The sequence below is a fragment of the Pogonomyrmex barbatus genome, unplaced genomic scaffold, assembly GCF_055798465.1.
Source record: "Pogonomyrmex barbatus isolate J1 unplaced genomic scaffold, ASM5579846v1 scaffold10, whole genome shotgun sequence".
Taxonomy (NCBI): Eukaryota; Metazoa; Arthropoda; class Insecta; order Hymenoptera; family Formicidae; genus Pogonomyrmex; species Pogonomyrmex barbatus.
Window position 1 is genome coordinate 8,072,440 of NW_028297099.1, and position 27,638 is coordinate 8,100,077.

A 27,638-nucleotide genomic window follows, 5' to 3' on the forward strand; every position below is an offset into this window, starting at 1 on the left:
TATATTGTGTTATATCAAGCAGATACATTTCAATCGACTGTTTTACCTTTATTATACGTTATATTTACTACATTCTTGTGCATGATATTAAAAAATCCTTTTAACTAATCCTTTTATATTGCTTATTTAAATTCAATGTCATAAACTTTTTATTGGAAAACAGTTATTGGATATATGAAATTTATAAAATGGACAGACCGTGGAATATCTTTTTATAATAATTTTACATATTTTTAGTACATATGAGATATTAAGATCATTTCCCGTCAGTTACATTGGGTAACAAAATTTTGGCCATTTTATATGTATAATTGTTTTATTGATGGTATCGTAGATACAGTATAAAATTGTATTACAGCATGGTTGATAATTAAGAAAAATATCAGAATATCAAATGCACATCGCGTTCAATATTTACCAAGATGTGCAAGTAGCCTCGACAGTGGCTTTTGACAATGATATAGTCAAATAAATACAAATTTTCTGAATATGTGAATACATATATAAAATTCAAATCAGTCTGAGTGAAACTCTTCTCATATAAATATATTATTATTATATATATATATATATATATATATATATATATATATATATGTGTGTGTATATCCGATAGTACGAGGCCTGACAATATTTAAACAACATACAAATAAATTTCTCTCGCTCTATATACTTATAATTAATTCGCTTGATATATCAAAATACTGTAGCTCTGTATAAATAAGTCGACGAACCATCTATTATGTCGATATGCTTACGAATTAAAATTAAATTTGTCATCTTTCAATAATTAATACAATAAATTCTTTAAAAATACTTGCTAATAGAATATACCTATTTCATAGGTGTATAGTCACGTAAAAAGAAAAATGTTAAAGTAAAATATACACAAAATATTCCAATGTTTTCAAATCAAGAATAATTTAGACTTGCCATTATACATTTTACAAATTACAATAAACGTCCGAGAATGAAGCAAATGAAGAGCGTACGAGCATCTGTCTAAGATTTCGATGGAATGCAATTGCCTTAATATCGCTAAACATTCAAGAGTACAAGTAATATTTTTTAATAAGTCACCAGTAATATTCTTGCACATACTATCTAGCCATAGTGAAAGTATAATCAAGTTGTACGAGAGTATTCAAATAGATACATCACGCGTGTTCTTGAAGAGATAACGTGCACACGTACGTTTATATTGTGATCCTCGCGCGCGAAGTGCCGCGAGATCGCGTAAGTAGAAGCAGTTTAAATATCCAAAATATCCACAAAATTATACACACTATTCTGAAATTTTCCTTTATAAAATACAATGCTCAATATATGTATACACTATGCGGTTTCGTTGCTAGATAGACTTTTAGGAGATTCAAATGTCTTTCACGTATGAAGGATATACTAACAGTACAAACTTAAAAACTCCGCTGGTATTTTTAGTTGCGATCCATCAGAATATACCACAACGGATGTTTGTCGCGAATATCATCGTTCTGTGTAATATTAAGATAACGGATATTAATTATGCAAAAAATGTGACCTATCTATAAAATAAAATAACGTACAGGTTTTTCGTAAATACTACTTTATCACATATTAGTGAAAATAAATTATACTTAACAATACATCAAGTAATAATTATAATAATCGTAAAAATGAGTAATTGAAGAATATCAAGATCATTTGTCATTTCTGAGACACAAGTCGCGTTTCCGGAAGAGGAGAGACGCGCAAGAAAGCCATTGATCGCGTGGGCTCGCGAACGTGACTTGTAATTTTTTTACGCATACAAAGTCCGAATACTATGAATTTTAGTAAAACGCTTATCGTTCAAGTGGATAATACCCAATATAAAAAGTACCAAATTTGGCAGCTTCAGTCTGATTAAGTTCGAAAGTTCTTTATGAGGATTTCTTAAATGGATAGATAAATGGAATAGATAAATATTGCTCGCTATTTGTTCAGTCTGCAGTTCTTTCACCGCGGAAGAGAATTACGTTTTCTCCAAATTTTATATATATATATATATATATATATATATATATATATATGTGTGTGTGTATAAAAAAATATTAATAATAAAAAATTTTTCATACAAAAAGACAAAGATTGATGAATTGAAGGAAAGCTATTCCGAGAAAATTAATTTCCACAAACGCGATGCATGCACAAATGCATATGTCCCACTATGAGACTCCTCCTGCACATTTTCCTGATCTAAAAATATTTCCCGTAGCAGAAGAGTATGGTCCATCATGTGTAAGGATATGAAATCGTTCTCGTCGAGATAATGCGCCGAGGATCTACTAACTAATCGTTTATATTCCGAGACCTTTTTACGCCTAACTTTTTAGACTTAACTTACGTCTATATGAGCTGAATACGAAGAAGCAGATGAAGAATAAAATATCTTCACGTAACAAGCCAAAGGTTTTCAATTATGTTAAAATGTCGATCTTGCGTTCGAATTTGAGAAGAATTTTTATTGCGACTGATTCGAAAGAGATTATTAAAAATTGCTGCTCCTTTTATTCTTTTCGCACCCATTTGCTCACATCTTATAAGAATATAATTGTAATGTACGCCGTTAACTATCTCAATCCTTTTCTAAACTACGCTCTTATGTCTTTCTACGCGTCTTCCTCGGCACATCTTACACCGTCCTTACGCAATATATTACAGTTTGATTCACATTTATACACATACATAAAAGTTTACGTGCCTTGTGGTTGAACGCACGTTTATCTCGAATACAAAGAATAACATTCACTTCTCATTGCTATATAACTTATAAAATATCGTTATGTACTTCAGCATTGAGAACGAACTCACGTTGACATACACGATATCTACATAAATTCTTTCCTTCTCCTTTTTTTAGTCACTATTTTATATTTTGGCTCTCTTTCTCTCTCTCTCTCTCTCTTTTACATTAATTAATTGTCATAATGTGACAGGTACTACTACTATACGTCGCACCACAAAGGCATGATCTTTGTTCGTTAATCTGCGTGAAGAACGCTTGTTACTATCGATCTATTTAAGTAGTTAAAGTACATATCTGCGCTATGAGAATCAATGTCCGCGGAAATTCAGCGGACAACGCGTATCGCTCAAGGAGCGATCTCTCAGATTCTAACACACAGACGTGCACAACGACGTAAGCCCTTTTAATCAACCCGGCCGTACATAGGTACGATATTTTTTTCTATCCAGAAATCGCAATTTGGATAGCCTTGTTCAAGCAGGGTATCCTGGCCGACAACCAAGACTCGCTTCGCACCCGACTGGTCGGCCTGTGCAACTTCGCCATGCCACACGTAATGATTGAACAATTGTTGCATAGCTGACACGTGTCTCTTCTCCTCGGGCGTGACAGCGGCATAGGTTCCTAGAATAGCTGCAGCATCGCTATCAGGATCAGCAAATTGTCGGCGTGATTGAGTGGCTACGTAAAATGGTATGTTGGTCCTCATCCTGGCAAGCGTCAGCAGGGGACACACTACACGGATGTCGGAAATCATCGCAACCAGTCCTTTCAACGTGGCGTTGTAGCGTCTGAAAAATTTAAAGAAATATAATAAAAATGATTGTTTTAAATACATGTCAATCGTTAATCATATGCAACTTCAACCACTCACCTCAGAGCTTCATCTGCAAAACCGGCAGTTCCGAGCAAAGATTCTCGTACGTTTTTTTCGACTTGCGTCGCATTGAGAGTGGCGTTCGATTGCAAATACCGTTGCGGGATACCGGAGTGCGCGGTAGTACCCATCACTACTTTTACCGTAAGATTCTCTTGAGCTAAGATTCGGCCAATGTGCTCCTGAAGAATCGAGCCGTCCAGAACGAGCCACTCGTGTTTCTTGTAATTTCCGCCCTCGTTCATTCCCGGCAGACCGATGGGACTAGGAAGCCACGTGTTTGGTATGGCGTCCATAAGATCTTCGGCGCTTTTACTTTTCAAGCAAGCAGCATCGCTACAACGAATCGATTCGAGGAACGGTATGTTCGATCGCTCAGAGTCGCTCAATTCTTTCCCCGGGAATATCGCACTACCACTGGATATCCACACTTTCGAGAAAAGATTCTTGGCTCGACGATAACCGATTAGTGTCGTAGCGAGAGTGCCGCCCGCTCGGTGTCCCCACAAAGTTACGGATGATTTATTGCCGCCAAAGTTTTCGATGTTCAACTGTACCCATTGAAGGGTCGCTATGATGTCTGATAATCCATAATTGCCCGAAGTTGGAGGATGAGTCGCTCTGGTAAGAGGCTCGACCGCCAAAAATCCGAAAACTCCCAACCTAAGAATATAATGAATAAAAAAATAAGTCCTTACGTCTTTGAAACTTAATTGCAGATATCTTTTTAATCATCCCTGACTCGAGAAAGTTTTTGATATAAAAATTGATTATTTTATTAAAATACACACGACGATAGAAGTAATATAAGAAACAATTTGATTGAAAATGACAAGAATACGTTGTAGTTTATAATATTTTACCGGAAGTTTGGCCGCACGAATACCATGTCGCGAACGCGCGCTAGTTTGGCCGAAGGCTGCATCACTCCAGGTGAGCCGCCGATCAGAGTTTCAGCACCAATCATGACGACCACGGGTAACGGGGAGTCATATCCCACTGATGGAGTGAACACGTCAAGATAGAGACAATCCTCGACGCCATCCATGAGACCGGATGTCGCCTCACGTTGCCAGCAATTTTCGGAGGAGTTGTGTGCTAGATAAGTGCCATTCCAGCAATGCTCGATGCGGCTCAGAGATTCAGCCGGTTGCCAGCGACGGTTGCCGACCGGCGGCATCGCGTATGGAATACCACGGAACGCGTAGGCGCCATCCTCCAGAATGCCCTGCACCGGTCCGCAGGACGTTACCGCCTCAATGTACTTGCCGTTTTTCAGAGACTGGACAGGCATCTTCCTGGGCCCAGCGCAGGCAATGCAAATGATAACGATGATGCTAAGCAGGATCAGCAGAGTCACCACTGTCGGACAATTAAGAAAATTAATTTCCAACGTAAAATTAATACAAATATATATCGCTTATTTGCTATACATTTTTTAATTGGTTGGGGGAAAAAAAAAAGAGACCTTTGAGTTCTTATTACTCAAGAGAAATATAAAACGACATAACTCTGAGCTTTTGCAAACTCTTAATTGAAAAGAGTTTTATACTAAGTCATTATACGTCTCAGATCAAAAAGAGCTTCTTCTAAGAATTTATTTTTATAATAGGCGAAAATGTAATACGCTAAATGAAGAACTAATAATACTACTATTTTTTTTTTATCATCAATTATTACATTAAAATCGCATTTAAAAATGATATCATAAATTTCAACGATTTAAAACATTCAAACTCATGTTTTGGAAAATTTTGTCCTTTGAGTTATGTCGTTGTTTTAATAAATGAACGACATATTTGAAATATGACGTGAGGCAAATTTTAATACCTGAAACGACCACGTGTCTCCTGAGCGCGGATATACAGATTACCAGAGGATGCTTCGGTGGCTCGGCACGTTCGGGACCGTCCTCTCCATCGAGTCTTACGGTTTCCATACCATCTTCATTGGCGATAGGGTTCTTCTCGCCATCGTCAAGTGTCTCAACGCTCGCTAATCCGGCGGCGCCGGTCTGTCCTAACTCGGCGTCCATTTCCTGGAAGGATCGTATTACGTATGTCTTAGAGAAGCAAATTAATCGAGAAACTCTCTACGATAATCCATTTTGATATCGGGGTCAAAGACTCTGTTTATTTATCCGATGTATCTAATGCATTTTTAAAACATATTATCTAATTTATTTAGAAAAAAATAAATAGATGTAGGAAAAGAAACCCTCCCGCACAAATCTTATGGAAAATGGCTCTCGGTCAAATTGCTTCAAATTTTAATATTTCGTAGCTCATGTCGAGCTGATTAAAAGTTCTCATGCCATTTTCCATAATAAGATTTGCGTGAGATTCTTTATTTATATCAAAGAATATCATAATATAATATCCAACGTGACAAAGATGATTAAAATCAAACGCGACACTGGGTATATCGGAGAGATGGGAGACTCAAAGAGCTGGACACAAAAACGAGTCGGCACCCACTCACACAGGTATAATTTACATCCGGTTGCAAGTACCGTATGGAGGCACATCTCGATGCGTTCAATACGTACGTATCATATGTGCCCTTTAACGGGACGCAATTATTCCCAGTTCTATCTGCTGGGATATCTATCTTCCATGATTTCATAGTCACGAGTCGCGCACAAGCGAGATGATGATCGTATCATTCGATCACACTTGCGAGATTTCGGATTTACGTACAATGTGATCGATTCGAAAATAGTTTTTTTTTTTTTTTTTTTTTTGGTAAAAAATAAGAAGTCGTGGGTCATTTTTTTTCCTCATTTTTCATGAGGATCGGATCGCTGCTACAATCGAATGTCTCATATGTATTCCATAGTGTCGAAGCTAACGTGCCATATTTAGAGAAAGGACCAGAAGAGAAGTCTGGAGACTTTTAAAAAATGTTAAAAATCTGGAGCATAAGATAGGATAGAATAAGATATTTCAGGAAGTATCTATATTCGAAATTTGAAGACGAGTTTCTGACTTATGGATTATGGATTGTATAAATATGGATACATTCTCAGAGATTCTCAGAGATTCTCTTTTCACGCGACTGCACAAAAATACGCTTTCTTTCCTTAGGTTGCCATTATTCCATATTTCCGCTCGGTGAAATCGCGTTCGGACGGTTTACATCCTCGACATCTAGATAAATTGATGTTAGATACAAGAACATCTTTCAGAATAGGAGAGCTAATAATCCCTGCTTCGTGCGCGAACTAACATAAACGCAGATGGATAGAACAGTTTTCTAGATTTTTTTTTTTTATAGTTCCTAACTGATTTAATTTCTTAATATTTCGATATTGTTCTCTTCTTCGGAAAATTTGGGGTAAAAATGTTTTTCGATGAAGATACGCACCTTCTTTCTTCTGGAGAAAACGGTTGATACCAAAGGTATACGAATAGGTATAGCATTCAGAATGCCTTTTCGCCCTTCCTTAGAATCTTTAGCAGGCGTGGTAGGTTTTTCCGCGGGCGGAGCATTTTGTTCGGTCTCCTTTGTCACCACGGGGGCTGATTCCGCATCCGTTGACTCCGTCGGTTTCGTCTCGTCATCCTAAAATCGATCAAGCAAACTGTACTTAGTCACGCGTCGAAAATAAGAGAGATATCGATCCTCCTTAACAGCCATGTTTTTACAAAGCGCGATGATTAGCCTCATTTCTTCTAAGTACGTCATCTCTTCATAATACGTTTCTCGAAGAAAAAGACGTAGAAAGTAATTAGAGAGGAAAAAAGTATCGTTTTGTCAGGAATCTTATTCTACTCCGAGGACTAGAACCGAGCTCTTTCTTTTTTTTTTTTATACCCTGTATTTAAAGTGAAACAGATATAATCCTTTCATCCTTTGAAAAATTCAGGAAGTACGGCGATTTGCTAAAAAATTTGCTACATATCTCGCTCTGTCGCGCGACGTGCGTTCGTTGTGGAACGTCGAGTTTTGTGAAGTCGGTGCTTGAAAGTCAAGGCGATCGTTTGATTTCAAACCGACTAGGAGCACTTAGAGTGAAATCAAGGTCAACTTCGGCGAGACAAAGAGACGACGGCGACCGGTTGTCGTCGTCGTCGTCGTCGTCATCGTCGTTCATCCGAACTCCTCTCCGGAGTCCAGAAGCTCTTCTCTTTTCTCGAAGACGCGACAGATTATTATTTTTAGAGTAGCGAGACACTCCTGTCTCGGAGTCTTGAAACCTTGGACTTGAATGCAATAACTCGTGCCACTGACTCTTGGGCGCTGCACTTCGGAGCCAGCTGCCTCGGCATGTCGTGCTCTGAACATCTCGAACGAATCAGGGCCTGGTTGTCTGCGAGTAAACAAAGATAGAAGTCCTCGACACCACGTGTTAATAAGGAGTTCATTCTAAAAGGAGCGTATCAGTAAGCGCCGAGAGAAATCGATGCAGACACTTGAAAATCTATATTTAAAAAAAACATAATGCGAAATGTACATGTGATTATAATTTTAGAATAATTTAGTATAATATAATTTTAGTATAATTTTAGAAAGTTGCTTTTTTGAAGAATAAAATACAGGGAAATACATATATATTATATTATATATATATTATAAAATAAAAGCGTGTAATTAATATCTTTTATAAATTCAATACTTTTCAAATATATTTGAAGTCAAACTGCAGACTTATCCTTAGCGTGAGCCATAGTGTAGTTCTGAAAATATCGCGGGCAATCGCCGCTATTGCTTACTTGTTACTTAAAGTGACTCGAAAATAAACTATCTTACTACCAATTACGAGTTCTACGAACGTTAGAGATACAGGTTAATGGCTCTTCACCCTTCACCAAGATTACAGATATTTCTCTTGAATCATCTTCTTTAAATCGATGTTCGACGTAAAGACACATAATCGATCGCAATTAAATTTGATACTTTTTATCCACGTTAAACTTTTCCATGTTTCTGGATTGAAGAATCTTGTTCCAATGTAATTAACGTTATATCAAGTCAATTAAACTTTCCTAATTTTTACACGCGAATAAAAAGAAAAAAATGATCTGTTCGAAATTAAAAATATTTTTTTACTCAATCAAACGAGTTTTTTTACTTTTTAGGAATAAATCGAGATCAATTTGCTTCGTTGATGTTTCTGAAGTGCCTCGGAACATTGACTCGTGCTATCTCAGCATCAATTAAGGCGAGACGCTTCTTCGTACTCTCGCTTCTGATTCTTCTCTGGATCGCCCAATTCCGTATGTCGACCGATTATCAGAGGCATCAATCTCGTACTCTCGTCGTCGAGATGGGCTTGGGATGCTTGGTACGTTCATGCTATATTTGGACTCCGAATGCTTTCAAGTGGAGTCGCGTGGCGCAGCCGCCCGCCACATGAGTATCCGAGTACACGCACGCATACACGCACGCACGCGCGCACGCACGCACGCACGCACGCACGCACGAATGCAGGCACAGACAACACTCATCCTCGTAGAATGCTGGTGGGTCTTCGGGCTCTCGCTTTCGGAACCCGATGTTATTAATAAATGTAATATCTGCCATGATAAATCCCGTTAGGTTCTACCATACGGACTGATTCATTTACTCTGCGCCTGTCACATCTAAGATATATTTAATCCTCTGCGTACTTAACGCTGCAATTTTTAAGGCTCGAACAACTTTTATCCATCAATCATTTGTAAGACTATCTTTTTTTTTACAGAAATATCCATTTTACAAATGGAAGTGATTATAGATTCGGGATAAGGAAAGATGCAAGTGGTATACTTTTAGAAGAACTTTGCTCTCTCTCTCTCTCTCTCTCTCTCTCTCTCTCTCTCTTTCTCTCTCTCTCTCTCTCCCCAGAGAAAGGTACATTAATGCTGGTAAGGTACATTAATGCAGGCAATTGAAGATTGAAATTGGAGATACGGTGCATGTATCCTTTTATTACAGGGCGCACGGCAACGCCTGGTCGCTTTCAAGCTCAAGTACGCGTATTTCCCCCGAGTGTCATCCGGGAGGGAGATTCCGCACCCAAATTTCTATAAATAAATTTCACGCAACGAGTATCGCAAGGCCGAGCGCCGTGACTGCGTCTCCAGCAGGTCTGCAGGATGCATTTAATAAACACAAAACGCGTATTATCCCCGCTGGATCCGGGATTATTTCATAACTTGATAAATACTTACAATCCTGTACTTTTCCCGTTTAATTTGCGTTTGTTGTTAGTTTATTATTGCGATGCCCGTAATTAAAATCTCTGGAAAAATCGAAGATAACAAGTGCATAGCAAGAAAGTTGCAACAGCTGGCGAAACTACAGAGGTTCCAGGTTTAAGACGCTAAGCCGATAAAGCGGATTTTAAACGTACTCTAGTACACAGTACAGGACAGCAACGGGTAACATCGACGTGAGAGACAGCTCTCGTAAGAAAGTACCGGCCCTGAAGTACCTCGGAATACGGAATCCATTTCCGACTGCCAGTCCTCGGCTGAAAGCAAACACGTGGCTTGACATGCAATGAAAGTATCATCGGCGCCTCCTCCGACGGAACCAAACACTTATCGCGTTTATTTACGCGGCGTGCAAACCACACTCCGTATATTCCGACCGAAACGGATTCCGTAAATCGCCTTTATTTCCTAACTTCTGCAGTCTTACAGTTTCATTTACATTGCAGCTATCTTGTTAGAGGAACAACGCGCGAAACGCGCGTCGTGAAAAGAGCTCGATTTTAATACGCAATACAGGTGTCTCGGCTCGACACCTGTTCAAGTCCTGTCTAGGCCTGGTTATTAAATGACAAAGGGATAATTATTACGATGCTCGCAATCGCGCTATGGACTATATATATCGCATCAAGGTTCCTCGAACGACGCGGAACTCCGCCGCCGTGTTTGCGACTGTATCCTCCATCACGACACATAACGGACATCGCCGCCCCATTGTGGCGCCGCACGAAGGGCGTTTTTTTATAGAGAGAGAGAGAGAGAGAGAGAGAGAGAGAGAGAGAGAGAGAGAGAGAGAGACTTAGTTCCGCATGAAGAATAATTCGCTGCTATTTCTGGGAAATTGCATTCACTTCATAACGGCGATGTGAATTACTTCTGCGCAAGCACACACGCTGCCGTACACATGCCCTTTTGTTACTCTTAATGATAAGCCATTTTTATCTGCACAAGAAAAAAAGATTAATCTTAAATAAAAGACAAATATATAAGCAAGAATGTTATGATCTTCTTAGAAAAATTTTAGCCTTTGATTGAATTTGTATTGATGCAAAAAATTAATTGGCGATAAAACAATTCAGTGTCAGTGTTTTATCGAATTATATACATTTTTCATGCACAGATTTAGGTCAATCTTCGATTTTTTGAAAAATATAACTTTCTCAATTATTAAATGTGATCTAAAAATTGGCTGATTGTCAAATTCAACGGATCATTTAATGTTCTGATTAGCGTTACATTTAGCTTGAAGTTGAAGCTTACCGATTGAATGCGAAGCAACGCTAAGAGATGCGCATGTTCACCGCTAAATGGTTCACTTCTAAAAATACGTAGTCAAAGTTCTATGATCTTTTTTCCCTCTTTGTCGAACAAATTCTCTCTCTCTCTCTCTCTCTCTCTCGTGTCGCAGGTGGCATGCCGGAAGCGAGGGTGACCACCGCGAAGGAAAGCCCCAATTTTCCGGTCTGCCGAATTCACCGGTTCGTGAATGAGGGCGCGAGGTCGACTTACGAGCTGGCTAACGGGATCAGCGGAATACTGTGTGTAGCAGAATACGAGTTCGCGATAAACAGAGTCAAGGCTAAGAAAATCCTCGGCAGATTTGGAGTATTGATCTTTCGTGTTTGATAAGACAAAAATTTCCCCCGTCCGATTTAAGATAGCCGTTAATAGCATCAAAACGATTATCGCGATTTCGCACGCCTCATAGACACGCAAATCCGGCATACGAGTGAGCAATAATTTTCACGTCACATCGCGAAAAAAAATCGAGATTACGTTCGCACGATAAAAACGCACGATAATCCCGCATTTACCGTTTCACACCTCGCATGAGATCCCCGATGCGAAACGTCGTTATCGCGAGGCTCCCCTCCCGATCGTCGTAATCTTCCCCCGTGATGCGAAGCCTGCACTAACCAACCAGCTTATTATATCCGAACTCTTTAACTCTTTCGCGCTTATCTTTTTCTGTCAATTCGAGATTATCACGTTCTCTATATTTGTTCGTTCCATCTATTTTTATGTTCTATCCAATTCTCCGCGGTGATAAAAAAAATGTTTTAAATTTCGTTTCGTGCTCGATTTATTTATTTAATTTGTATATCCTATTCATCTATATCTGTATGTTGGAAAATTTTCTGTCTCTCTAACAATAATAATAATGATAATACTGCAGCAAGCTGAATTAAAATCTGAAAGCAGCTCGACTGTAACGTAACGTTCGTGAAGAAACCCTTCGGTGTCGTAAGGAGCTATCATGAAACATCAGCAGCCATTTGACTCGGTACGGGGGAGGGGAACATTAAAAATTACACGGTAGTTAAGTCAAATGACAGTACACAATCTTGAAGAGAGCGAGAATTCACGTTCCTGAATCCGCGTCTGATTTTCTGTCAGGTCTCGCCGCGCGTTGCAGTCGCTCCTCCGTCGAGAGGGGCTCATTGTCCTCCTCGATATGTGCAGTCATCCTCTCGACAGGAACTTACTCTTTCTCTCCCCCCCCCCTCTCTCTCTCTCTCTCTCGATCTCCTTCCACTTTTCTTCGCCTGCCTCGCGCGTCTCTGCCGCGCTAGTATCTAGAGGGTACATTATGTACGCGCGTCTCGTAGAATCGTATGTACATACGCGCAGTGACTCATGTGCCATCACCGTCGACTCTTCGGAGCCGGAGGTGATGGCAGATGCTGGACGAAACCGCGTGACCGTAAAGCGATGGATTTCGGCGTTGCGTTATGCGACCGATGCATCTAATAACGCCCGCCAGGCCGGCTTTCCGCCGTGGCGCGGCGCGGCGGCGGCCGCACATCGCACGATCTTTCATCTCGCAATATATCACCGCGCGCGAATTACGGAACGCCTACGGAACGAGGCCGGGGAACGGGCAGGGCAAAAACATATCGCGGACGCAAATCATGCGGATGAAGAGGAATGAGGTAGCGAGCGCGAACATTGTAGGTGTAATTGCACCGAGTTGGACCGAGCGAGTGGATGCTGGATTTAAAACGGCAAATAATAGTAAATCATAAAGTAAATCATCGTTGGCGCGTGGTAAATCAAACCGAATTATAGGTTCCACGTACGGTATTTCTCGAATATAATTTTCCCTACGATTGTACGCGAAATTATGGATTATATTACTGTGACACGCTTGGAGATCGAAAGACAAATTTTAACCTCCTCGTTATCCTCGAATATCTGTCAAAATTTTAACAGCGAAATTATATATTATGCATTGTCTTTCAAGACGCGAAACTGATTAAAGATAAATATTGGATGTAAAACGAATTATAATGTGTGTCTTGGATTATAGAATTAAAAAGAAATTAAATCAACTCAACTTCTTTGAAAATTCACCTCTTGCACGAAAATGCGCAATAATTTTATCACTCTGTATCTAACGTTAGCAATTAAATGTCAATGTATATCAACTCGAAAATGTCATTATCTGTTTATAATCCGTTGAGCTTTTTTGATACGAATTAGAGTGTCAGAATTTCATCGTTGTAAATATACGAAATTATCTCTCAATTTCGTGTTTTCAATCACGATGCGGAAAATGCGGGCAAACTTTTTCGTTCGTTTTATCTTTACCTATATCATTTGCGTGTTTCTTTAACATTTGCGATAACATTTTCGTGATTAATGTTGTTTCGATTTCTTCTCCTCCCATTCGCTTTGAGAATCACAGTAAATGCTTACCGATCGCGCCAGGCTTGTCACCCTTCGATCTCATTCATAATGTGACACCCTAACTAATTCTCCCCCTCTCCTCTCTCCCTTGTCATAATGCCGGCACCCTCCTGCCATCATTTCGTATCCATATGTTCTGAGCATTATCGGTCTTATGTACACACGTTATGGGCACAAGCAAAGGACTCTCCAAACGGCACGAGGCACAACATTCGCGTCGCACAAACGAAGGTACAAGCTACGGAACATGCCAGAATTTTCACTTTGTCGCATAAATGTAGATCCGGAAGCGATAATTCACGCACGAGATACCCCCGGTCGAAATGCGCCAGATGTGGAATATTTTAATATGCACGCTGCTTTATTTACGGATCGCGCGCGCGCGCGCGCGCACGCACGCACGCACGCACACAAAATTACGCGTTTACCGGCGCCATCCGAGGCGGGGATTCCGGCGTAAGCGTATTATTTTATCGAATATACGCGCCGTTTTCCATTCACGAAGCCGTATATACGCACACACTCGCGTGCGGCGGGGCGTTCGATCGTCGCATGTGCGAATGTGAAACATGCGTGCCGAACGTGAGCGCGCGTGCATCATCTCGCCCGCGAATAATTCTTATCTTCTTCGCGGGGAGGAAACGACACGGGGGAAACGATTTGCAAGGCGGTTAAACCGCGCGTAGCGTACCGATTGCATCGTTAATCGCCGCCTCGAGCCTCGCGCGTCCAGCCTTTAATCGTTTTACCACCGCTTCAAACTCGTTTATTTACAACGCCACGCGATATCCACGGGAACCGAGCGGCCGTGGTTCTCGGATATAAAAATTTCGGTGAATCGTTTCCGATATTCACGCGAACGTCACGGGTAACGCGTATGATGAACAACGGGGGAAGAGAAAAAAAAAAATGATTATTAATAAAACGTGGAAAAAAAGGAGAGAAGCCGCTTTATATTGTCGCGCAATTTTCTTCCCTCTCTCTTTCTCCCTACTTTCTCTGCATTTTATCGACTATTCATTCTCAGTTGAGAGGATAAATTTAACAGACGGTGCAGACGGGCAGATGCAGTTTAAATATCAAATATCACGAATAGAATCTAATAAATCTTTGTAAATATCACATGAATGAAATATTATTTTCTAGAAGTAATTTCTCATTTACGTTCCAATAAACCTTTTTCACAATTAAGGAAAACAATTTCAAGCATGATATAATTGTTTGATTACTGAAAAGATTTCTATCTATTTAATTAAATACAGTAGTTATTAAACACAGTGGTTATTAAACAGAGTGGCATATAATTGGCGCATTTTTTCTCAGTAATTTTCAAATTTTTAACAAGTCACTTATACTTTAATTACCACAATGGAAATAAAATTAGGTTAAATCCTTCCGCAATTTTCGCGAAATTATATAAGAAATTAGATCACAAGTTTGAAAAGATTCGCGATTGATAAAAGCTTCAGCGACATTAAAGTCTCTCTCATTTAATCAAAGTTATATTTTAATTTTCCATAGCAAGAGAAAGAAACGCGTGGAAATCGATCTCCTTCGATCGAAGCTTCTTTCGGAGAAGAGCTCCTTTCGGGCGCGCTCTTTCTGACACATTCGCGTTCGTGTCGAATTTCGCGATTGAGCTGATTTTGATTCTAAGTTAATTTAGATTAGACTGTCCGCATAGATAAGAACTCCGTTTAAATTGAATTTCGCGACGTGGAAACGAGCGACTCGCCGCTCCGGTGAGAATCGCGACCGTCCATGCAGCGGTGGGTTCCACCGAGCGGAAATCGATATCAGACGCAACTTTCACCCTTCTCTGGCACTCTCAGCCCTCCCGCGTCCGTAGCTGACGCGTGGAAGCCACCCTCGGGCACGTTCTATAAATACGCACTTGCGTGTCGCTACGAAAGAACGACGAGCGAGCATTCTCTCTCTCTCTCTCTCTCTCTCTCTCTCTCTCTCTCTCTCTCTCCCCCCTCTACCTATTGTTAAGTTCAGAATTCGTCTCATTTTGCAAGTCTTTTTCGAAAGCAACACGATGTTATTGTCACGCACGCTAATCTGCAACTTCCGTCGTGCTAACGACGAAATCTGCATAAATATTCGTGTCACTGCTACAGACAATTATGCTCCCTTTCAGAGTTGTCATCGAGTTAAACGAATTATATTCAGTAGTTGGGAATTATTCTTTTGTCATTTTATTATGTATACAATAGCAATTTTAATATTTTACACATCTCATGTTTATTATATCATCAAATAAGTTAATTCAATGTTAAATAAACATATACATACTATCGAGCTCTAATGATTTATTGATACTGATAAGTATATTAATTAAATATTTATACGAAAAAGCAAACATTATATACAAAGTATTGTACATTATCGTCTATTTATATATTTGCGCAACGATCAATCTTCCACGCGGTAATCAATTCTATTTCCACAAAATAAATAAATTCCGATTTCAAGGGGAAACGGGATGTCATTAATCTTCTTTTCATGTCGCGTTACTTTTTACTCGATATGGGTCGATAGGTTGTCGATGGATCGAGACAGTTCACAGAGTGCATTAAACGTGTCCACGGCGGTGCGATCGACCGCCTTGTAGACCGTGGCGATTTATGCAAAGGCCATTGTCCGGATCGTTGCTGTTTACACAGCGAGTGTACCGGAGACGAGGCGAGAAAGAGGCATCGAGGAAAGAAAAGATGAAGAGAAGCGAATTCGATGAGGCGGGGGTGTCGACGAGAGGGACGTGGAATTGATGCTCTTTATTGTTACGACGATCAAGAGGGGAGGGAAGAAGGAAGAAAAGGGGCGAAGAGGAGAAGAAGGAAGAAAGGAAGAGAGAGATAGAATACATTGCAATTTGCATAAACAGAGTCGCGTAGGAGCGCGCACGTTACGTCTGATCGCGATTCACGGAGCGACGTAGAAATAAGGAACGCGCCGTTTAAATACAGTGAATTCACATCTGCCCGCAATGACGTAATCCTAATGAATCGTCGGGACAATTAACACGGGCACTCCCGAGTTCACGGTGAGACAGAACTGTCGTGTGTCGAGTGTTTTATTCAAATGCGTATCAAAGAATGTGACATACTTGCGCTTATTTGAGCGTAATCTTTATTTCCGGAAAGACTTTTTATCTCGTTGCAGAGTGCTCATAGTGCCTTCCGCATATAAATATAGATATTTCCATATAGATTTCTCTCTCGGCAACTTTGCACGCTAACGAGTTGTAAACGCGATTCTGACTCGTGCGTTATTTTTTTTAATGTCACTTAAGCCGACACTTTGTCAGGTACACTTGCGTTTCTTGGAAATGTCATCATCATTCATAGTCCAGTTTACCTATTTATTTATTTATTTATTTATTTTTTTTTTTTGTAATTTCACCTCGCGTCGCTCGTAATTATTTTATTTTGATTCCTCCGAGCTTGAGGTATCTCGTCGAGATCTAGACTATGCGCTGGTTTCACGCTCTGTTTGCACATGCCAAACGCGTCTTCCGTCATTCCGTCAACCTTGCGGTTTTCGAGAAAACTTTCATTTACCCGGCTTCTCGCACCCGGCTGCACCCGGCTGGATACGCAACGTGCGTGTAGTACGCGCGAATCGATACAGGCCTACGTGTCGTAACCAACTGTGTGTGGTGAGCCTCGATAGAAGGAAAGTTCCGGTTATTCTGGTTCTGAACCTCTGAGTTTCGTCCCCCAAAAAAGCGATACTGTGTCAGATAGGGGGAGGGGAAACAAAAAAAGAGCAGATGAAGCGGGGAACGAGGGCGAGAAACGTAATGAAAGAGGAGCAGATGGCAGAAACGACCTACGGATTGCTCGTAGGCATTGTGTAATTATTAACAACAATTGTAAGTGCGCCAACTTTCTTTGGAAAGAACATTATCTTAGCGCGTAGGCCTTTTAAGGCGTAAAAATAAACATGCTCTCAAAGTGCTTGAGAACATGTTTATTTTTAGCTTATTTAAATTAGCTTTTCCAAATCTAATTATAATTTAATAAAACACAAAACTAATTATAATTATTACGTTGAGTGTATGTCTATTTAAATTAAACACGTCTCGGCAATTTATTCAAATTAACACGAACTATTAAATTACCCAGATGATAGACGTAACGAGTAGAAAGATATTATGAGTTTATATATCTCGTAATTTGCGCGTCTTACATCCATTTCTATCAATGTAGATTAACTTTAATCTCGATTTAACTTGCTTATTATCCCAAGAATTAGAAAAAGATAAAGAGTAAAATAAACTCAGATTACAATTAATCTACATTGGTAAAAGTGGACATTAGGAGTAGAAATTCTCAATCCTCGTTCGAATTCTCAATCCGATTTATCATTCCATAATGACTTCAAATTCAAAAAATCTTTGATTAATCACATTTGCTTTTGCAGGGGAACAATTTCGAAATGCTGTTTCGACATACGATATTTCGCGCTTCCCGTTGCGTCAAATGGCGAAATAAACGCCGCCGTTACGTGGGATCGAGAACGCAGCTTTCGCAGCGTGAAATCGAGCCGATTACACGGGGAGGGGGGGGGGGAAATGCCGTATGATAATACGATTTAATTAAATGGACAGGCATCGCGTCTCATAAGGCAATCCCGAAGAAATTTACGTTTCCCGCTCCGGATCTCCGTTTCCAGGGATACGCGAGGCGTTCGCAGGCGTTCACAGGTTCGAAACGTAGAGTCCGCTGACCCACGTCAGCCGGGATATAATTTCAACGGAATCACGTACCGTGACGGCGCGCACGTAAGGGCATAAGACTGCACGGCACAAGTCGAAACGATAAAGCAAAGAGCTTCCGGCTCGCGCGTCAGGTGACCGCGCTCGGAAAACGGGCGAGAAGAGGAGTTTCGTTGCGCGTGCACCGGCTGCCGCTCCTCCGTATGTTGATGCTAATGAAAAACTGGGGAGGCACTCTACGCGATAATGCTCGGGCTTCCGGTAAGAGCAGTCCAAGACGACGAGAAGTTGGCAATAGTGAAATTTCGCTTAAAGAAACGTCGACGCGTGCGCCCAACGAGCAGCGAAGCATTAAATCACTACAATTAGTCGATTAATCGGAATGCGTCGGTTGTAAGCGGTTGTAAGACGTTTTCCGTCACAATGCTAAAGAACGTAACAAAGAGGACATTCGGATAATGTTAAGTCTTCATTTGCAACCCGCTTCGTTAATAAAGGCGAAATAATTACGTATTACTTCACACGGCGATTAAAGACGGTGAGTATGTAAATATAAATTCTTGCTCCGTTTGAACATTATTATTATGTCATTTTGTGAGCAGTCGTAAATTAAAACAATTCTAGTTAGAATAGCGGGGCGATAAAAAGGACAAATTACAACGGGTCTAAACTCAATTTGTTACCTGCTGTAATTTATAAGCGCAGCTGGTAGAGAAATGAGGGGTTTAGAGCAAGACCCGTCGCGAGTCTGGAGATCGTTGGTAAGGCAATTACGTGAAATGCAATACTTCGGGTTTCCTAATCCTATACTTTCCGTTTCCTTTCTCGGAATTGTCACGCGAACGAATAATTCGGCCGTTTGATAAAGATCGAAGCCCGCGCGTCGTGGGAACGCACCTCGTCGTTATCTCGAAGACGACACTCCTTCCGATGATGAAGTTTTACTCTGAAAGCAAACCGTAATCGCGCGTGACAAAAAGACGCCGCTTATTTCAACCCTTTATTTAAGGCTTCACGAATGCTGTGTCTAGGAAATAAGGTTAATCTACCAGGTGGACGGATCTGAGAAGCCATGCATCTCAAAAGATGTTATTATACTTTAACATACTTATGTAAAAAACATCTTGAAAAATTACATGTATAAAACAAAAAAGAAGCGTTACGTTTAATTTTTGCAATATTTTGCGGAAGTTCCGAGTTCAATTTCGTCGTTAATCGGGCGGCAGCGAAACAAAAGAATGACATTTTTCAATGGTCAAATAATGAATCTCCCATTCAAAACTTGTTTCACGAGCTTTACACGTGCCGGGTATCAATCGGAGCAACGAACCGCTTCCTTCTTTTATTCGTCGTTTCGCATTCATCGCCGGCAGGAGATAGTTATGGCTTGAAGCTGTGTCCACAAGAAGAGCGGTACCAATTGGCCCCTAGTCGCGGGGCCGCGTTTATACAAAGTCCCCCGCCGCGTTCCGTCCACGATTTACGAGCCCGTTAAAAAAAAAAAAAAGAGAGAAGCGAAAGGAGGTCGGAATAAGAATTACGAGGAATCAAGAATAATATTTTTGCTCCTGCCAGCATCCGTGCGAGATGTTGCTACCAGACCTCAACCTTCGTGGCGTTCAGCCTTCTTTGTGTTTAATGTGAAACCTTTCCGTCTTCTCCACGGGAATAAGCTCTTACCGATTTCATCTCCTTGCCGTTGGAAGTCGTTCGCGTTTGCGAACGCTTTCTCGGTAATCCCTCGCGTTTTAGACACACCGATGTTATTCAGAGGGACGACGCAGCGACAGCAGCGACGTTTCCGCGTGCTGAATATACATATCTCGATGCCGAGACCGAGAACTCGTTCCCGGGTCCAGTGATACTAAAAGAAAACCCGCCCCGGACGTACATTATGTATCTTTATAACGTTATCAATAGAGGGAAGATTGAGCGCCGTGTAATTGGTGCGTTACGAGCTGATTGGCTGCAACGAGACGCTGCAACACCGACCGTGACTCGTCCCTCTTTTTCGTCTCTTTTTCTTCTATTCAGACCGCGGTTACCAGGTAATTTAAATCGTGGACGAAGAAAAATAATTCATGATTTTATTTCATCGTAAATATTATACAGGGGTCATTCGATTCGTTATGATTCCCAGGTGATGCTCATTCGGACGAATATCATGCAAATATCAAAAAGTGAAAAGGGGAGGGAGAGGGACCTTTTCGCAACGTTAGCCTTTGCGCGAGGAATAGAGGAAATTAGACACAGGAATAAATATGAAATTTTTTTGAAAATGAAAATTTGAAATAAAAATCAAACGTAACATATAGCCATATCAAACTCAAACTTATTTGTGTTACACTTAATCTTTATTCCAAGTTTGCAAAATTTAATACTTTCTGTTCCTAACATGGTATTTCTATTCCTAATATTTCCTCCATTGTGGGCCTTAAAACTTCTCTTCGTCACTTCGATCTTCCATATTTCCTGCACGCGGCAGATGTTTCACGCTACGGTGAGCCGCGGTGATCTCGTAATGGTCTCGGAAAAGATGCGCGACATAAATTTCACACGCGTTCACGCATCTGCGACCGCACGATATTTTGAACGCGCAGGAATGGAACTACGGGAGGAATGCCATCGAGCACGATCGAGATCGTGCGATATTTCCATTGATCGCGTAACGTGGAAATGGATTTTCAATCGATCGTCGCTGTCACTATTTCGCGTTCCTGTCATTCTTGCGCGTTTAAAAGATCGGGGAGGGGGAGGGGGAAAGAGGTAATATAAATATTTTCTCGCACGGGGGCTATCGAAGGACAGCGCGATTGAATAAGTTATCAGGATACAAGGATTGTTCATTCTCGACGTCATTTCCTTTCCTTTATCCGCTATTCTTCCGCTTGCTGGAGATCGTGAAAATATTCATAACGCTGTCGGACGGCGCGCGCTTGATTTCACATTAAGCGAACGCAACGATAAAGGAACGAGAGAAGCGATTCTCCAGATCAACATCGCATCGAATTAAGAATGGGAAGATTCGTTTGAGCCGTTGAGCAAAGTGTCACATGGTAGAGTCTCGAAAGGGGCATGGATCTTAGCGGTGAGCGGTGAGAAGGATTGAAGCGCGACGAAATAATGATTTCTAGAGCAAGGTGACAATCGGCACTTTCTTCTCCAATTAGGCGGCTAATAAGAAGAATTAAGTCAATTAGAGAGGAGTCAGTTGCCGAGCGCCGGTGTTCTTATGGTCATCTCGTCACTCGTATTTTAAACTTGACAAAAAAAAAAAAGAGAGAAGCGATTTTCTACAACGTCACTAATCCGATTTTAAATATGATGGAATAAAAACGGATTTTCTATTTAGAATCGCAGGATGACAGACCCATTTGGGTATTCTGATTTGAATTTGTGCTCTGTAGGATTAAACCTTCCTTGTAACTGGGAGGATTTTAGGAAATTTCTATGCGAGTATTTTCAGTTCGACGCGACGTTCGCCAGCCGAATGACGCGAAGGAAGAAGGCAGAGCAAAGAAGAGAAGAGGAAACATGTCAGCTTCTCGCTCTCGACGATGCTACATTTTATCGTTATACGTACGAGCTGCCTTCCACTCAATCTTCTAAGCTTATCGCGCCGTGACATGAAGTTCGAAGTTACGGAAGTGATTCGGAAGACGTGGCTCTCCGACGTGGTTGTCGACGGAAGTAATTATAACATTGATAAACAATCATTTGGTCGTTAACTTTTGTTGGCGAGTCGTCATCGTCGTTACAAGTCGCTCGCGGTACTCGCGGTTTCACGGCGTCGCAACGCTGACGGTGAAAATAAAGAAATAACGGATAAAAGAACCGCGATGAAAGCGCGCGGTAAAACTCGCCTGCACTCTCTCGAGCGTAAATTCTAGAAATACGAGATCTTCGCGATTTAATTAGCGGAGGACACGACGGATGCGGTTCCCGTACATCCTGCGAATCATCGTCACGGTTTATTTCGCGGATTATCTCGCAACGGTTGCGATATTCTTAGTCCCATAAAGTCCTCGATGTAGCTTCGCTACAGTTTATTACTTTATCTGAGCCATAATGAGTGGTTTCCTTTGGCACAAATGGATACATAAAGTTCTCGCGTAAAATTTTACGTTTTATAAATTTAGAATAATTTGGATGTAAGATCTTCGTGCGAAGACTGATACGACCGTCGTCCTTTGTTTACTTCAGCGTCACCATGGAACCTCGCGAAGATGAGGTAATTCGCTTCGAAAAAAAGCGATATGTAAAGCCCCCATGATTCGCCCCCATGAGGGGTGTTCGTAGGACCGTAACGATTTTTTTTTTCCATCGAGTTAAGCGGGATGACGTTAAGTGTCGCACCTGATATCGATTAGATCGCTTCACGACAATAACAACGGAAACAAACAAAGGAAAGAGGCCTGAAATGGCCGAGTTTGACCTTATCGCGACTCGATTACTTTCTCGAGTCAATTAGACGAGAGGAAATAAAACGAGTCGTTGAAAGATTCGCGAAACATTCATTTTCGCAAAAGTATTAGCAGCTCCAGCGAGAAAACGTGCGGAAAGCCCATTTGCGTAGATTCCTCGGACTCGTAATTCATATTTCCAATTCCGCGCGGCGTTATTTAAACTGCACGTGCATTCCTACCTGGCATTCTTATGATCTTTTCACGACCGTCTCGCAGATCTGAAATGCGATAGCAACCGCAATTACCCGCGTGAGCGCCCGATGACGTAGGAGCAGAAGGTGATACCATCGCTAAACAATGGGTCTATTAACGCCGTACTGTCTACACCTGCTGATACCTAAGACGGAGCACATGCGAGGCACGATTCTCGCGTGAAAAAAATACAAAAATCGACGTGGAGAGAGAGCGAGGACAGAGAACGATGGACGCACCTAATGTCGGATCAACGTTGTCCAGATGGAACTTTGCGTCCCGACAGAGAAGCGCTCTCTCGCTCTCGCTCTCGCTCTCGCTCTCTCTTTCTCATTGTCAGACAAAATAATCGCGTACCTTGCACGGCTCCTTGCTCTTCGTACGGCAGAATCCGGGCATCTTGATGCCGCCGATCGGTATTTTCTTCTTCGGTTTCTGCTCTTCGGATTCGAGATCGTGCGCGGGCGCGGCGCCGGTGTGCTTCGTGTTCTCAGCATTCAGCATCATCTCCCTCTCTTCTTCAGCGATCTCCTTCTTATCCATGCTTTTATCCTGCAGATTGTCCGTCTGACTCATTCTCTACTCCTGAAATCGAGAGCGGAGAAAGCCTGAGTTTAATTAAGCGTCGCCTGCGCTAAATCTCAACGCGGATTCTCACGCGCTCGTCTGCGGGGAGTTTAAACGCTGATGATTAATCCCTTGAGTGTGGGATTTCAAAAGGCAAAGTACGTTCAAAATGTGCAGACTCTTTCCGTGTATGGATTTAGATGATAATTTATATATAAGAATTTTCGAGGTCATTGAATACAAATTTGTTAGAATTTCAAATTTCAAAATGGTGAATTCAATATATAGGACAAAATTCGTAAAAAAAATTGATTGCATTAATTTTATTTGCGAATTTTATCTTTGTTTAATGTTTCCATGATTGTTAAATTTAATGTTAACATAATAAATAAAATGTAAGATGAAGATGACTATAAAATAGTGAATATTAATTTAAAAAAATGCAAATTAACACACTTTTAAATAAGATTTTAATTATAACAAAAAATTTTGCACAATTTTTAAAATATATTGTATTTAAATTTTATCGAAGCTGCCACTTTAAATTTGCATTAATTATGAAATTTTAACTCAAAATTAGAAATTCTCGATGTTAAAAGAAAATATTTTCAATCAATTTTAATAATATTTATAAAACAAAATAACTTATTAACTTATGCGTCTATAAATGCGCTTTATACTCTGAGTCAACTTAGAGTCTGCATCTATAGATGCGCTATTCCACATTCAAGAAATTAAGATACTGTGATAAAAACGACGCTGGTCACACGTCGGAATTTCGTGGTCGCGAGTGAGAATCGTTTTTAAATTCAACAAAGAGAGTCCGCGACTGAAAGATTGCGCCCGGAACACTCGAACGATGTACTAATCGCATTCAATTGCTATTCAACAGCTGTCACTTGGCTACGTGCGCGAGGATGGCATGGCGAACGATAATTTCTCGTCTTCATCCGCTGCTTCGAGGTATGCTAATCGGTTTCGAGATACAGCACCGAGTTATTACATTACGATCAAGTCCGCGAATCTCTCCCAAGTATTATTGAGATTTCTCCAAATAACAACGAGAATGAAATTTCTCTGAGATGGTAACCCGTTTTTCTTTTTTTTTTAACATTCTCCAATAAAAATTCTCTCATTCGCGTGGTATTCCATTGTCGGATCATCTCGATCAATTTGTTTACCTCGACATTTATACTTACATGGCAAATCGATACCTGCCGCTTGAAAACATGATAAAGTTGCAGAGAGTGCAGGAAAATTAAAATCTCGCGAGGGAAAAATACTGCCTTTGCCAAACTTCTTTTTTTTTTTATGAATAACAAAAGCATTTTATTTTACATTGGAAATAGATTTTTTTTTTATAAACTTCTCATTTCACATTTATAATACGTGAAATTTACCTCTCGTTTGAATAAATTCAATAAATCGTCAAAAACGATTGCGTAAAACTTCGATAATTGCATTCCGATGGAAGGAGCGGCTATGTTCGGTGTATAATGCATTACGATCATTTACAATCGTACGTATCGTATCAAACCATCTACGAAACGTCCTGCAGTCTGTGCGGAGCATGATCGCTTAAATGATTTAGCGTGCTAGCCCGATCAACCAAATTTAATTTGATTTACCGCGGCTGGCGGCTGAACCACTCTATTCATCGTGGCTAAATTTATGGAAAGGTGACATTCGTGAACGTTAAACTAAGATAGATATTTTCTGGCTTGTCTCATAATTTCCTTCACAATTTCTTTTGATAATTTTATTTTAAAAAGAATTTTATCTTAAAAAGAATTTTTTTATAACAATACGAAAGACACGTCACGAGAACGGAGAATTTCTGTCACGATGAATAAAAAGGTAGTTGATGAATGAGACAACGGCGTGATGAAAATCATCTAATTCTAATATAATTCGATAAAAATCACAGGAAACATTCTTGGCCTGGTCACCGCGAGTTCATATAAATTAAATTTTAACCTCTATCTTTTTAAATATATGATCATGCATTTGCGCGCACGTTTCCCTTATTGATCGCCAATTGGCGATCAATAAGGGAAACGTGCGCACAAACTCGAGCAAGTCTGTAATAGAATTATGCAAATATTGCGATGTTCTACCGCGCAGTACGAAGAAATGCATGTTATCGTATATGCACCGACTGTCTACTAGTTCGAGGACCGGTGCCACGCGATCGATCGGTTTATGTCTGGTCGTGGCGACGCCAAGCTACAACGCTCAACGACTGTCGTCGTTTGGAGTTCGATTGCCCGATATGTAAAAATTTTTATGCATAATACACGAAAACAGGATCTCGGGAGAAACGATTCTTCCTTTCATCCTTGAATTCTTAATTCGAGAATCAATTCGGCACCAACTATTTTTACCTCTCTCGAACTGTCCTCTCTGCGTATTCGATTAAATATTTAATCCTTTTTTTTTTTTGACATAAAGTTATTATTTAAAAATATTAAAACAAATTTATGTAACACTGCAGTAATAAAATATATATATAGCATTCTCGCAGGAAGGGAAATAAAAAAAAGGAAAAATAAATATTCAACAATTCAATTTCAACAAAAATTTTCAGAATTTTGATAAAATTTTCCGCGAATTTGATCGCTTCGTCGGATAAAACATTCTCGGAAAAATTTCAGATTTTTCGTATTATTTAAAATAATAGACACTTCGTTTTTTCTATTCTGAGAGAAACGAGAAAAGAGACGTAATGTTTTCGTTTGATCGAAGAATAGAAAATTTAGCGGAAAATAGTACGCGTCATCATGCGAATCTTTTCTTTCACTTTCGACTTTACACAACGTCGAGCAAAATCAAACACGACACGATCCGCTTGAGGCGTGAGGTTGATTAAGGCTAAATGCGACGTGTAGTAACCGGGAAATGTGAAGAACGAAGCCATACATTTTTTTCTTCATCAATAGACACCCCGCTTTGTAAAAAAAGGCGCTTAAAGACGCGACCGGCCTAACGGTTATTTCGTTGGCTGAATGCATCTAGAAACTGAAAGGACGACTTTCGTGCACTACAATAGAGCATTCGTTTCTCTTCCTGTGAATTCAACGCATCAATAATTAGGTCTCTATATAGGAAATCTTAGAAGATTCCTTTCTGCCAAGAAAGAATATTTCTCTTTTTTTACGAACTTGGTTCACGTTTTCAAATTTTTTTCCCTTCTTTTTCAGAAACCTGAATGAGTATCTACTTCGTTTCACAATGAAAATAAACGGAAATCTTTCAAATGTTCTCATGATTTCTTAACAAACGAGAACATTAATCGAGATTAATTCGAGATTAATTTAATCAAAACCCCGGATGATTTTGAAATTAATTACGCAAATTAATCGCCGGGATCACGTGGATTCGACCTCATGGAAACAAAGTATTCGACTCCAGACGTGTATTCCCATAAGACTTCATAGCCATTCGTAAGATTTTGAATAATCATACTATTTCTGAGAATTGCGAGAAAATGTGCAAATCGGAATCGAATTGGAAAATCAATTTTTACTTTATAAAAAAATATCACTCGTATTCGACGAGTGCAATTCGAATCGAAATTGCGAGATTAAAATAATACATATATTTATTTTAATCTCATAACTCGATTCAAATGCGCTCGTCGAATGCGAGCAATATTTTCTATGAAAATCAAACAAAAAAAAATATAAATATATGTATTTTTTTGCTTAATTTCACAGAATATACAAGATGTAATTAAAATCGCGATCGTTCCCGAAACCTTTCGCAAGCTCGCAACTCGATTTCGCATTTGCGGTGACGATAAATAATCCGGCGGCGAATTGTGAATCGTGAATTCCGCGCGCGCGCGAGTACACAACGCGGAAACAAAGCGCAAGGAACTCACCCCTCGGGGACGCGTCGATGGACGCCGCCGAATGGATGGATGATTTTCGTACGTTCACGTTCGTAGACGCACGCACGGCCGGTTATGCGAGATTCATAAAAGCCGCTAAGTCGAGACCGCCGTTTATTATCCTCACAGGATGACGAGAGAGAGATGCGTTGCGGATGTACGCGCTGCAGCGTGATGCCTCGGACTCGACTTTTCCGTTGCAACCGACGACGCGGAACTCTCACGCAGGACAACACAGAATTACACGCGAAAACTACGCGAGGA

General features: G+C 40.4%; 1 protein-coding gene across 4 annotated transcripts; it reads right to left on the bottom strand.

The window, feature by feature from the left end:
- Window positions 1–297: 297 nt before the first annotated feature.
- Window positions 298–27,630, bottom strand: Nrt (Neurotactin). Of its 4 annotated transcripts, none has more exons than XM_011632740.3 (7): window positions 27,366–27,630; window positions 23,273–23,500; window positions 7,011–7,208; window positions 5,475–5,682; window positions 4,508–5,006; window positions 3,642–4,307; window positions 298–3,558 (listed from the first exon to the last, which is right to left on the bottom strand). In XM_011632740.3, the coding sequence occupies exons 2-7, from the start codon at window positions 23,489–23,491 to the stop codon at window positions 3,171–3,173; spliced, it is 2,178 nt and encodes a 725-aa protein (XP_011631042.2). In that variant the 5' UTR covers window positions 23,492–23,500; window positions 27,366–27,630; the 3' UTR covers window positions 298–3,170. The 4 variants fall into 4 exon arrangements, with proteins under 4 accessions (XP_011631042.2, XP_088926567.1, XP_088926566.1 ...); XM_089070441.1 differs by lacking the exons at window positions 23,273–23,500; window positions 27,366–27,630 and adding exons at window positions 10,063–10,101; window positions 10,432–10,560; XM_089070440.1 differs by lacking the exons at window positions 23,273–23,500; window positions 27,366–27,630 and adding exons at window positions 9,982–10,101; window positions 10,432–10,560.
- Between the last annotated feature and the right edge of the window lie 8 nt (window positions 27,631–27,638).

Coding starts and splice junctions, on each gene's coding strand:
- Nrt (XM_089070440.1), bottom strand. CDS start 10,545: ATGTCCGTTATGTGTCGTGATGGAGGATACAGTCGCAAACACGGCGGC. Junction 5,007..5,474: donor GAGACACGTGGTCGTTTCAG/GTATTAAAATTT, acceptor ATTGTCCGACAG/TGGTGACTCTGCTGATCCTG. Junction 4,308..4,507: donor TTCGTGCGGCCAAACTTCCG/GTAAAATATTAT, acceptor TTATATTCTTAG/GTTGGGAGTTTTCGGATTTT.